The following is a 9,603-nucleotide window of genomic DNA, read 5'->3' as shown; positions in this document are numbered from 1 at the left end:
AAAAAATCATAAAAGTCTTGCTTTTTCTTTTCTGGAAGCCCATACATCTCAAAACAGACATCTCAAAACAGGGTATTGGGGTAAAGTTTTTCTCCACCGTGTGCTTTCTTTATTTTTCCTCTTTTTTTCTTTATCCCCCGTTTATCCATTTAGCATTGTTCATGCGTCAGCCTGTCTATTCCTCATTTCTCTTCCAAGGGTTGGAGGAGGCAGAGGGGAGGAGAACTAGTGCCGCAGTGCTGCCTTCTGATTGGCTGGCTAGGCTGGACTGGACTATAAAAGAAACTCAGGCAGGTTCACAAGAAAGACCCTCAGAGGATTCTGACAGCATCCTGCCTGAGACAAAAAGGCTCCAACAGAAGCTCCAGCTGCTCCTGCTCTGTTTCTCTTCTGCACTTTGAAGACAAATAAGAAAGCAAGATGTGCAAAGGACTTGCTGCCCTGCCAGCCACTTGCTTGAGGAGGTAAGGTTATTTTCATGCATCAGTTATGACAGATGTGCTCTATTAATCTTGAACTTACTGTGCAGGGTGTCTTAAAAGTCTTAGTGCAATTTTGAGCTCAAAATTCTAGACTTTGGGGATACCCTGTATTTGCATTCAGTCAGTGCAACATCAACTTACTAGACTTTTCTCAAAAACTAGATATGAATACTAACTTAGAGAATATTTTTCTCCTTTACTTCTAATGTCTATAGTCTATTTAATGGGTCCTCTAGTCTGGGGGAGAAGAATTAGATTTTTGTCTTGAATGCATTGAAATCTGTCTCATTATCTTTGATGTTTAATTAGTATTCCTGATAGGTGGATATTATGATTGCATCTGTTCTGTGCTAGCAATGAGTATCAACTAGACAGTTTTTCTCCAATGACATATCACTTTATTGATATAAAAAGTACAGTCTGGTGTTGTGAAAAGAGTGCTCTATCTGACTATATGACCTTGAACAGATCAGCTCCCTCTGAGTCTCAGTTAATTCTTTTGTTAAAAAAAAAATGAAGATTTTGAGTTGGATGATCCCTGGGATTTCTTTCAGTTCTACTGTTCCAATTCATGAATTGTATCACTCTGTATTTGAGGATCTATATTATGTTGTACTATTTTTTAGTATCAATGAAACACTCTACCAAAAGAGATGTTAAAAATCAATATTCACAAAAAGCTTGGTGATTCCATATTTTATGTTTTCCTGAAACACAGATTTGGAGTAAATAGCATAGGGATACAGCTGTCACTATAAGAGCTATACAACCAATACTTTTAGACAATGCAGTGAGCCCATCCCAGTTACTCTAAATTAGTCCAAGGGGCTCTGGCTAGCCATGACAAGTCATATGTTTCTTCAAACAAAGCAGTAACCACAATGTGTTCAATTGAACTAAAATTTTTTAAAATTCTCTGCTACTATTCATCTGTTAAAGAAAACTCATTTTAAGACATTTTGCTTCTTTTTACAGCTATATGTTAGAAACTCATGGTTAACTTTTATTAACCTGTCACACATTCCAACCCTTCATAACTGATGTGTTGCTATGCACTGAACTGCTTTTGCTGAGACAGAAAACTATATTTTTATATAAACAGAACATTTTTTTCCTCAAATCTAGCCTCCCTCACTGCTTCCCAGCTTTTAAAAGGCTCCATATGAGTGCATTGTGGCTGAGGGGAGGTTTACACTGCAGGCATTCTGTAAGGAAATCCACAGAAGATTACATCCTAAAGATGGTTCCATGTTATTTAACCTTTAAGACAGTTTCAGCTGCTGACATGGATATAGCTCTTAAGAAAATGGACCACAGAAATGCCTCCAGGGGCCCCAACACACATTTGAATAAATAAATGAATGGCTTCTGTTACAATAATTTCTCTCCTTCCATGCTTGTTGCCTTAAAGTGGAACAAATCCCAATTTTTTTTCCAAGCAAATTTAGAGCAAGGTCATCCACCACAGAGAATCACTTTACTTCCTACTGATAACAGATTCCAGTTTATCAGATCCCTCTAATTCTTACCAGAAAAATAGCCATCAGTTTCAGGACATCCCCCTCCCTTATCTTTCCACAGACAGTAGAAAGATGCCATTGATCTTCTTAGTAAGGGGGCAGTAGCATCTGAGACAATTTTGAACCTTGAATAGGTCAGTGCTTCTTTCTTCCACCAGTCCAGCAAATAACTTAAGCATTTCTGTGCCTGGGCTAAGCCTTTGCAAAGCAATCAAATATATCGGTGTTGGGAGGGAGGTTTATTTTCCTAACAGCGTTGGACTTCAGATTAAAAATTAGACCCGAACCCTGTCCTCTAGGTGAGATAAGAATCTTTGTTTGAACTGGAGAGTGTCAACCCTCTCAATTTATAGCAGAGGAAATGTGAGGGCCAGAGAAATGAAGACATTTGGTTAATATAATATAACAAGAGCTGGTACCTGTAGATGTCTTTTGCCTTCCTTTCTAGCACACTTTCTACTAAGCCATGGATTTCTTCTGTCCTATCTCCCTCTACAATCTCACGCTTCTCTTGAATTGAGAATTGCTAAATTACTAGCTAGGTGAATGATCCTGCATACAAATGGATTATTAACCCAGAACAATCAACAGGTAGCTAGCTAGGGAACCTAATTGAAAGTTGATTTAAAAAAAATCCTCAACCATAGATAATAAGCTAAAAACCTCTGTTTTAATTAAAACAGGTTGTCAGTGTTAATAACTATCCCAGCTGCTTCTTCCTAAGTCCTGAGCCCAGTCTCTCTCCCCTCTTCTTAATCTTTAACACCTTTGTAATTTCCTTTATGAGGTATTTATGAACAATAAAGTGGGGGGAAGGGGCAGAGAAGGGGAAAACTTGTTCACAGGTGACCTAAGGTTAAGCCCCGGATGAGCATTTGTGAACAGAAAGCTAGGTCTTTTTTTGGAAGTTTAACAATCCGTCCTCCCTCTTTTCTTCCCTCCCTTCATTGCCTCTGTTGGCACAGTACATCAGAGTCCCACAAGTGCCCCCACATCATGTATCAGAAACCCACAATGAAGACCAAATTGTGAATGCCTTGATGAAGATGCAGGAAGCATCCAATACCTCCCCTCCCTTCCTCAGTCTTTTCCTCCCTCTCTTGTTCCCTCCCTCCCTCCCTCTGTCTTTTGTTCCCTCCCTCCCTCTCTCTCTGATAACTGCATTGCCTTTTCCTACTTGTCAGCATTGCGGTGTAGTGTCTGGATTTGCAGGCAGCCAGGAGGCAAGCTGTGATTTCAAGGCACTCAGTAGGTGGTGACACTGAAATACCCAACTCTGCAGTTACTTCGTCATGCATGCACTTGCTGCTTTCTTATTTAAAGAAAATATATACATTCATGCATATATATAAACACACATACATGCATATATACACACATGCATACATGTATATATACATATGTAAATATATACATACACATACAAATATATACATATACATACATACATAGAGAGAGAGAGAGAGAGAGAGAGAGAGAGAGAGAGAGAGAGAGAGAGAGAGAGAGTAATTATTCAGATCTTATCCCTGAATTTGGAGATGGTAGGTTTATTCTTCCAGGGAATGCAAATAAATTTTACAGTTTATACTTAAGAAGTCCTTAATAGTTGCATATTAGCTAAGGACCAGATTCTGAGACCCCTGGTTTGCATATGAAAGTCCCTAAGAGAAGGGACTGGCCTCCAGCTCTCCAGAAAGACATTGGTGAAAATAGACATTGAATTCAGACATATTCCTTCTAGGTTGCATTCAGAGACCAACTTGCCTTTCCAATCTTTACTGAATGAAATGTCAGTACTAAGCTTACGCCTCTAACTTTTCTTTTCATTATCAAGCTCCTTTAGGGAAACCAGAGACGTGATTATCAGGTTATCTTTATTTTTCTTAATTTATTCTTTTACAGTGCAAAGGATATGAAGCATCGCCTAGGATTCTTGCTCCAGAAGACAGATTCCTGCGATCAAAATTCTTCCCATAGCAAGAAGGACAAAGCATCTTCTTCCCAGAGGTAAAAAGTAGTCCCAAATAATGAAACCATTTGAAATCTCATGATGGGCATTTTGTCTTCAGATACATAGAAGGGACCTTAGATGTCACAAAATCAAGTCTCTCATTTTTACAGATGGGGAAACTGAGGCTATAAAGATTGTGATTTGCTTAAAATTGCATGAGAAATGAGTGGTTAAGCTAGAAATTGAATATCCCTAATTTTTTTTTCCTGAGGCAATTGGGGTTAAGTGACTTGCCCAGCTTTACACAACTATCTGAGGCTAGATATGAAATCAAGTCCTCCTGAATTGAGGGCTGGTGTTCTATCCACTACACTACCTAGCTGCCCCCTAGAGCTAGAAATTGAACCCAGAATTCTGAAAATAACATAAACCTTTTTTTCTACTATGCCATGCTGTACCTAAGAGTCAGAAAAGCTGAATTTGAGCCTCTTTGCTCAATTACATACTAGTTAAGAAACTTTAAATGTCATTATTCTTTTATGAACTTCAGTTTCCTTTTCTATAAAATGGGAATTGATATTTCCATAACCTACCTTGCAGTGAGCATTTTAGGATCAGATAAGCAAGTGTACATGAAGGGCTTTGTAAAGGCAAGGAAGTTTTACTAATGTAAGCTATTATTTTTTGTATAATTAGAGCAGTTGATTCAGCACATTCCAAGATTTTCAGAAGTTCTTCCTTCTACATCAATAAATATCTTTATGCTTAAGAAGCGAGTACATCTAGCCTCTGCATTTGTATTAGCATCCCAACTTAGTTTTTTTTTAAATTTCAAGATTCAGCAAATTTAGATTTTATCACTGTATATCAAGAGAAAAATTGAAAAAGAGACTATATGTATAATATCAAAATGATTTGTTAAGGGGAATGGGTGGGAATAGGGAGAAAACACATCCCTGCAGCATGAAGATGGGAGTTAGGTCTTATAGATTATGTCAAACAATCATGTTCAATTATTCTCTCCCCAATCTGTTTCTCTTGCATATAGGGTGAGTCATGAGGAAGTTAAGAAGTGGGCTGAATCCTTGGAAAACCTGATTACTCATGATTGTAAGTATGCCTGCTCTTCATTCCTTATAATGAGGGATCAATATCATTATCTTTTAGCAATTAGCTATTTTATAAAAACTTTTTTCAATAGGAGTACTTTCATACAGTATATGGATTTTCCCAAATAAGGGGGATCTGTTGCATATAAAGATGGCTCTAATAGCTTTTGAGCTTGAGCTAAGGATGAATTAACAGAGTTTTTGGAAGAGGGATGCTCTCTTTTCCTCATTGGAGGCATTCACACAAAGGCTGAGTGATTACATTGTAGTTCTGGCACAGAAAGGAATTATATCCACCAGTTTCAGAAGGTCAAACTGAATGACTTCTCAAATCCATTCCAATTCTGATTCTGAGATAGCTCCATAGTGAATATAGGTATCCTCTCAGGTTAAAAATGTCCACTCCCACATCAGGGAGTGGTTGGTGAATGGAAATTAAGCTTGCTAAACAGCTTGCTAAAGAAATGCACAAGTTCTTTTCCCCAACATCAGATGATTTTGATCAAACACCTTGTAGAAGCACTCATATCTATATGGCAGGACAGACTTAGCAAATTTGAGAAGAGAAGTGAAATAAATACAAATTAAACCTCATTTTATTGAAGATGGAGTCATGTGATTGGAGGATTCTTTTGAAATCTTTTTTTTTTGCCTCTCCCACAAATAGAAGTATTCAATCTTTCAAAATCTAGCTTTTGTTCCTTTAATTGGATTATCATGTGACACTTGGTAGATCAAGAATGCTTTCCTATTTTATGATCATTTTTGGTACAGTTTCAATGAACTTTTTCTTTGAAAAATTGTTCTTGAAGATAGAACCAATAAAGGAATAGGCAAAGATCCCACTACAACTAGTCCAAGGATATCTGACCCTTTATTCCATTACACAAGAAGGGAAGAAATGTCTGATAGATCAACCCTAAGATCAAAGATCCCTAACCCTAAATTTGGGGCCCTTCAGCAGCCTGGTCCTTCAGTTTGGTCTTAAACATAGGATCTCACAGAAGAAGCCCAACATGACAAACAGAGCTATGTCTCTTGTTTTGCTACAGGTGGCTTGGCTGCTTTCAAAGCTTTTCTGAAGTCTGAATATAGTGAGGAGAATATCGATTTCTGGGTCAGCTGTGAGGAGTATAAGAAGATCAAATCACCCAGCAAGCTCAGCCCCAAGGCCAAGAAGATATACAATGAATTTATCTCTGTCCAGGCAACTAAAGAGGTAGGTATCCATGGTGCTGTGCTGTCTTAAAGAGAAGATGGGGGAGAGAGCTAGGTTTCTCAGGGCTGTATCTTTATTTATAGAACAGAGGTGGCAAAAGTGTATAGAATATGCAAATTCTCTTTCCAAATCCTACTTTTTTCTTAAATCACACTTATTTTTTGCCCAAATTATTTGAGTGCTTAAGACTGTATTTTGCTCTTTGTTGTTATTGTTGTTGGTAGTAATGGTGGTATGGTATTAAAGTGTGTATTTGTGTGTATGTATCTCAACTAAGTTTCTGGGGCTGTTCCTCTCTATGAATCTACAGAATGATATGCCCTAACAGAATTCTCAACTGTTTACCCCAAGGTGAACCTGGATTCTTGTACACGAGAGGAGACCAGCCGGAACATGTTGGAGCCTACAATAACCTGCTTTGATGAAGCCCAGAAAAAAATCTTCAACCTCATGGAGAAGGATTCCTACCGCCGTTTCCTCAAGTCCCGGTTCTATCTCGACTTGGTCAACCAAGCCAGCAGCAGTGGCTGTGGATCGGAGAACCAAAAAGGAGCCAAGGGTCCCACTTTAGACTGTCCTTTGGTTTCTCAGTGTGCCTAAGCCCCAAGGGGAGGGGAAAGGGGGTACTTCCAAGACTCTCATCTGGAACCCACTAAGGCAAATCACTAATCTGTATTATTAAGCATCAGTGCTATAAACAAATAGTAGCCTAGTGTCCACATCATGGCCCCATGACAGAACTCACCATCTCACCCACTGCAGGCATGTGCAATGGTTCACTCACCTGTAGATGTTCCATTTCAGTGTTTAAATGTCTTTTGTCTTGACATTCATCAGGGCAGGAATCTCATCCAGATCCCCTTTCCTGATATTCCCTTTAAGGTTACCATCTGATTCTCTAAAACTCATCATCAAGGCCTTAAGAGCTTTTCATCCAGCTCTTTGAATCCTGGGCTGACTGCCCTACATGGTGTGGTATCCATATGTGCATATGTATGCTGTTAATCAATGCTTTATGCTGTAGATTTTGTATGAGGGTGACCTATATCATATATGCAGACACAGCTCTAAGAGGAGAAAAAAAAAGGACCCTAGGTGCTCAGAACTACAGTGTGTATGTGTGTGTGTGTGTTTGTGTGTATGTGTGTATGAGAAAGAGAGACAGACAGAGAGAAGTGATCATTGTGCTTTTATCCTGAATTTCAATGGACAAAACCACAGCCACCTTTGACCCTTTGCTAGAAAGAAATCTCCAAGAAGCTGCATGCTGAATTTTTAATGAACTCCATGAAAATACAGGCTGAAATGTTCTCTTACTTTATTGAACAGACAGAGCAGAAATAAAGTATGAATGACTGTTGGGTCTAGATTTAATTCAATGTTCCTCTGCTTAGCCCACAAAGCCCCATGTGGTCATTTCTTTTAACCACCAGTCTACAGGGAACTTGCTTGTCATTCTCCTTGCACAGAGTTTTATTAAACATACAGGTTTTTTGTCTGTATTTCTTAAATGATGGTATTGATGATACAGATGAAAGAGTATTTGGACTAAAAGAGAAAAAGTTGAGGTCTTTGTGAATCTACTTGCCAAAAGCCACGTTCTGTACACTCCCAGTTCATTGATCAATTTGTGAGATGTTAAAGAATTAAAAATGCTCTTCCCCACCTCTGTGCAAGGTATTCTCTACATTTTGCTTCTAATGATAATGTACACCCAATGATAAGGAATCTTAGGGCTGAGAGGGTCCTGTGCCCTTCCATTTAGCACAGCCCTTCAGTTTATAGATGAGGAAAGTGAATTCTGGAAGAATGGAGTGACTTACCCAATCAAATAAGATAGTGTATGGGAAAGTGCTTTGTAAATGTAAAGTGCTTTGTGAATGTCATTTTATTTATTATTATTAATTATCAATCTCATCCCCAAGGTCCGTCAGCTAGTTCTTGCTACCAATTGTTGTAAGAGGTAACAATTGGGGTTACCTCTTAAGAAGGAGAAAGTTTCAGTTTTGTAAAGGAAAAGGAAAGTAGTTTGGGGCAAATCACCTGAGTGAATTCTTGAGGACCTTTTCATTTTCCCCAGCTTAATTCCCATGCATCGCCTGCACATAAGGTCTGTCCCTGCACTAATTGGAACATGACAGGATCTTGGATCATGAAGCAAGAAGACAATCCCCATAGTTGGCAACTACTATTTGAAATTTGAGGGCAGGCTGAATACTTGAAGACTTCTCATTTTTGTTATTTATGACTTTGTTTTGTACAATGTTTATTAGTGTTGTTATTATATTTTTTAAGTGTAAGGTATTTTGTCACCTTTTAATAGTTGGGGTACTAATTTTCTTCTCATTCTTCTGGAGCTGCCATTTTAAATATGTAATGATATTTGCAGATATATGTATATACATATATATTAAAAATCCTTTCCAAATTTTTCATATGCACAAACATACTTTTGGCTTCTGAGTCACTTCCTCAGGCTGCAAGATGAAGGCAGGAGAATAAGTTTGTGATGTGCTGTGTGTGTATCCATTTAATATAATTTTGTATTAGAGAGAGAGGTTCTTTCCATTGTGTCCTTCTCATCTCTTTGACAGTCACATTCACCCTTCTCTCCTGATCTCCCATTCCTGAAGGATGTCTTTTGGTCCTCCCTCTGTCTCTTATATCCTCCCTGCTCTGCTCCCTACTCCATGCTAGACTTCAGAACTAGAGCCCAAACTTACAATCACCTGGTTTATTATAGTTGTCCTGATATATATTTTCGAGCAGGTATTTTGTGTGAGGGATAGAAACTGAGGGATAGCCAGAAGATGATTCAGAATGAGAAGTAAATTATTCTGCATAAGATTTTTGGAAGTGTGGTTTTCCTCTATATATTTCCCCTCCACTTCAGGCTCCATTTGGCAGAGTAATCTTGATTGCCAGTGATCCACACAGATACCTCTCCTTCCAAACTGTGCATGATTCCCTTTGGTGTCCTCTCTGTACTGTGTGGCAAATACCATACAATTCAATGCTAATACTTCCAGTGAAAAAAACCAAGATATTTTATTAACAATGAATAAATGCTTCATACAAAATGTCTGCTTATTAACATATGAACCATGATTGGGGAATGAGTAAGTGGAAAACCCAGAGGAGTGCAAACAATCTCCTTCTTTTCACCTTTACATCGCATTCCATACCAATATTGGCAAAAAAGAGCAGATACCAAATCCCTCCCATCTTTCAGGAAACACTAAAGTCCTGGGGCACTCTGACTAAATTTGTCACCAAATAATTCGTTTAGAGATTTTTTTTTAATTTCCCAGAATATGAGTTC

At 38.3% G+C, this 9,603-nt stretch overlaps 1 protein-coding gene across 2 annotated transcripts; it reads left to right on the top strand.

Annotated features, from left to right (window-relative positions):
- Positions 1 to 295: 295 nt before the first annotated feature.
- On the top strand, positions 296 to 9,361 carry RGS4 (regulator of G protein signaling 4). Of its 2 annotated transcripts, XM_051999146.1 has the most exons (5): positions 305 to 464; positions 3,905 to 4,009; positions 5,002 to 5,063; positions 6,115 to 6,281; positions 6,633 to 9,361. In XM_051999146.1, exons 1-5 carry the CDS (start codon positions 421 to 423, stop codon positions 6,879 to 6,881), a joined length of 627 nt encoding a protein of 208 aa, XP_051855106.1. In that variant the 5' UTR covers positions 305 to 420; the 3' UTR covers positions 6,882 to 9,361. The 2 variants fall into 2 exon arrangements, with proteins under 2 accessions (XP_051855107.1, XP_051855106.1); XM_051999147.1 differs by lacking the exon at positions 6,115 to 6,281 and having other exon boundaries at positions 296 to 464; positions 6,633 to 6,703.
- Positions 9,362 to 9,603: the final 242 nt, after the last annotated feature.

Source organism: Antechinus flavipes, chromosome 4 (assembly GCF_016432865.1).
Source record: "Antechinus flavipes isolate AdamAnt ecotype Samford, QLD, Australia chromosome 4, AdamAnt_v2, whole genome shotgun sequence".
In the NCBI taxonomy this organism is placed as follows: Eukaryota; Metazoa; Chordata; class Mammalia; order Dasyuromorphia; family Dasyuridae; genus Antechinus; species Antechinus flavipes.
The sequence above is the reverse complement of the archived record's forward strand: the minus strand, read 5'-3'. Positions and strand labels throughout refer to the sequence as shown.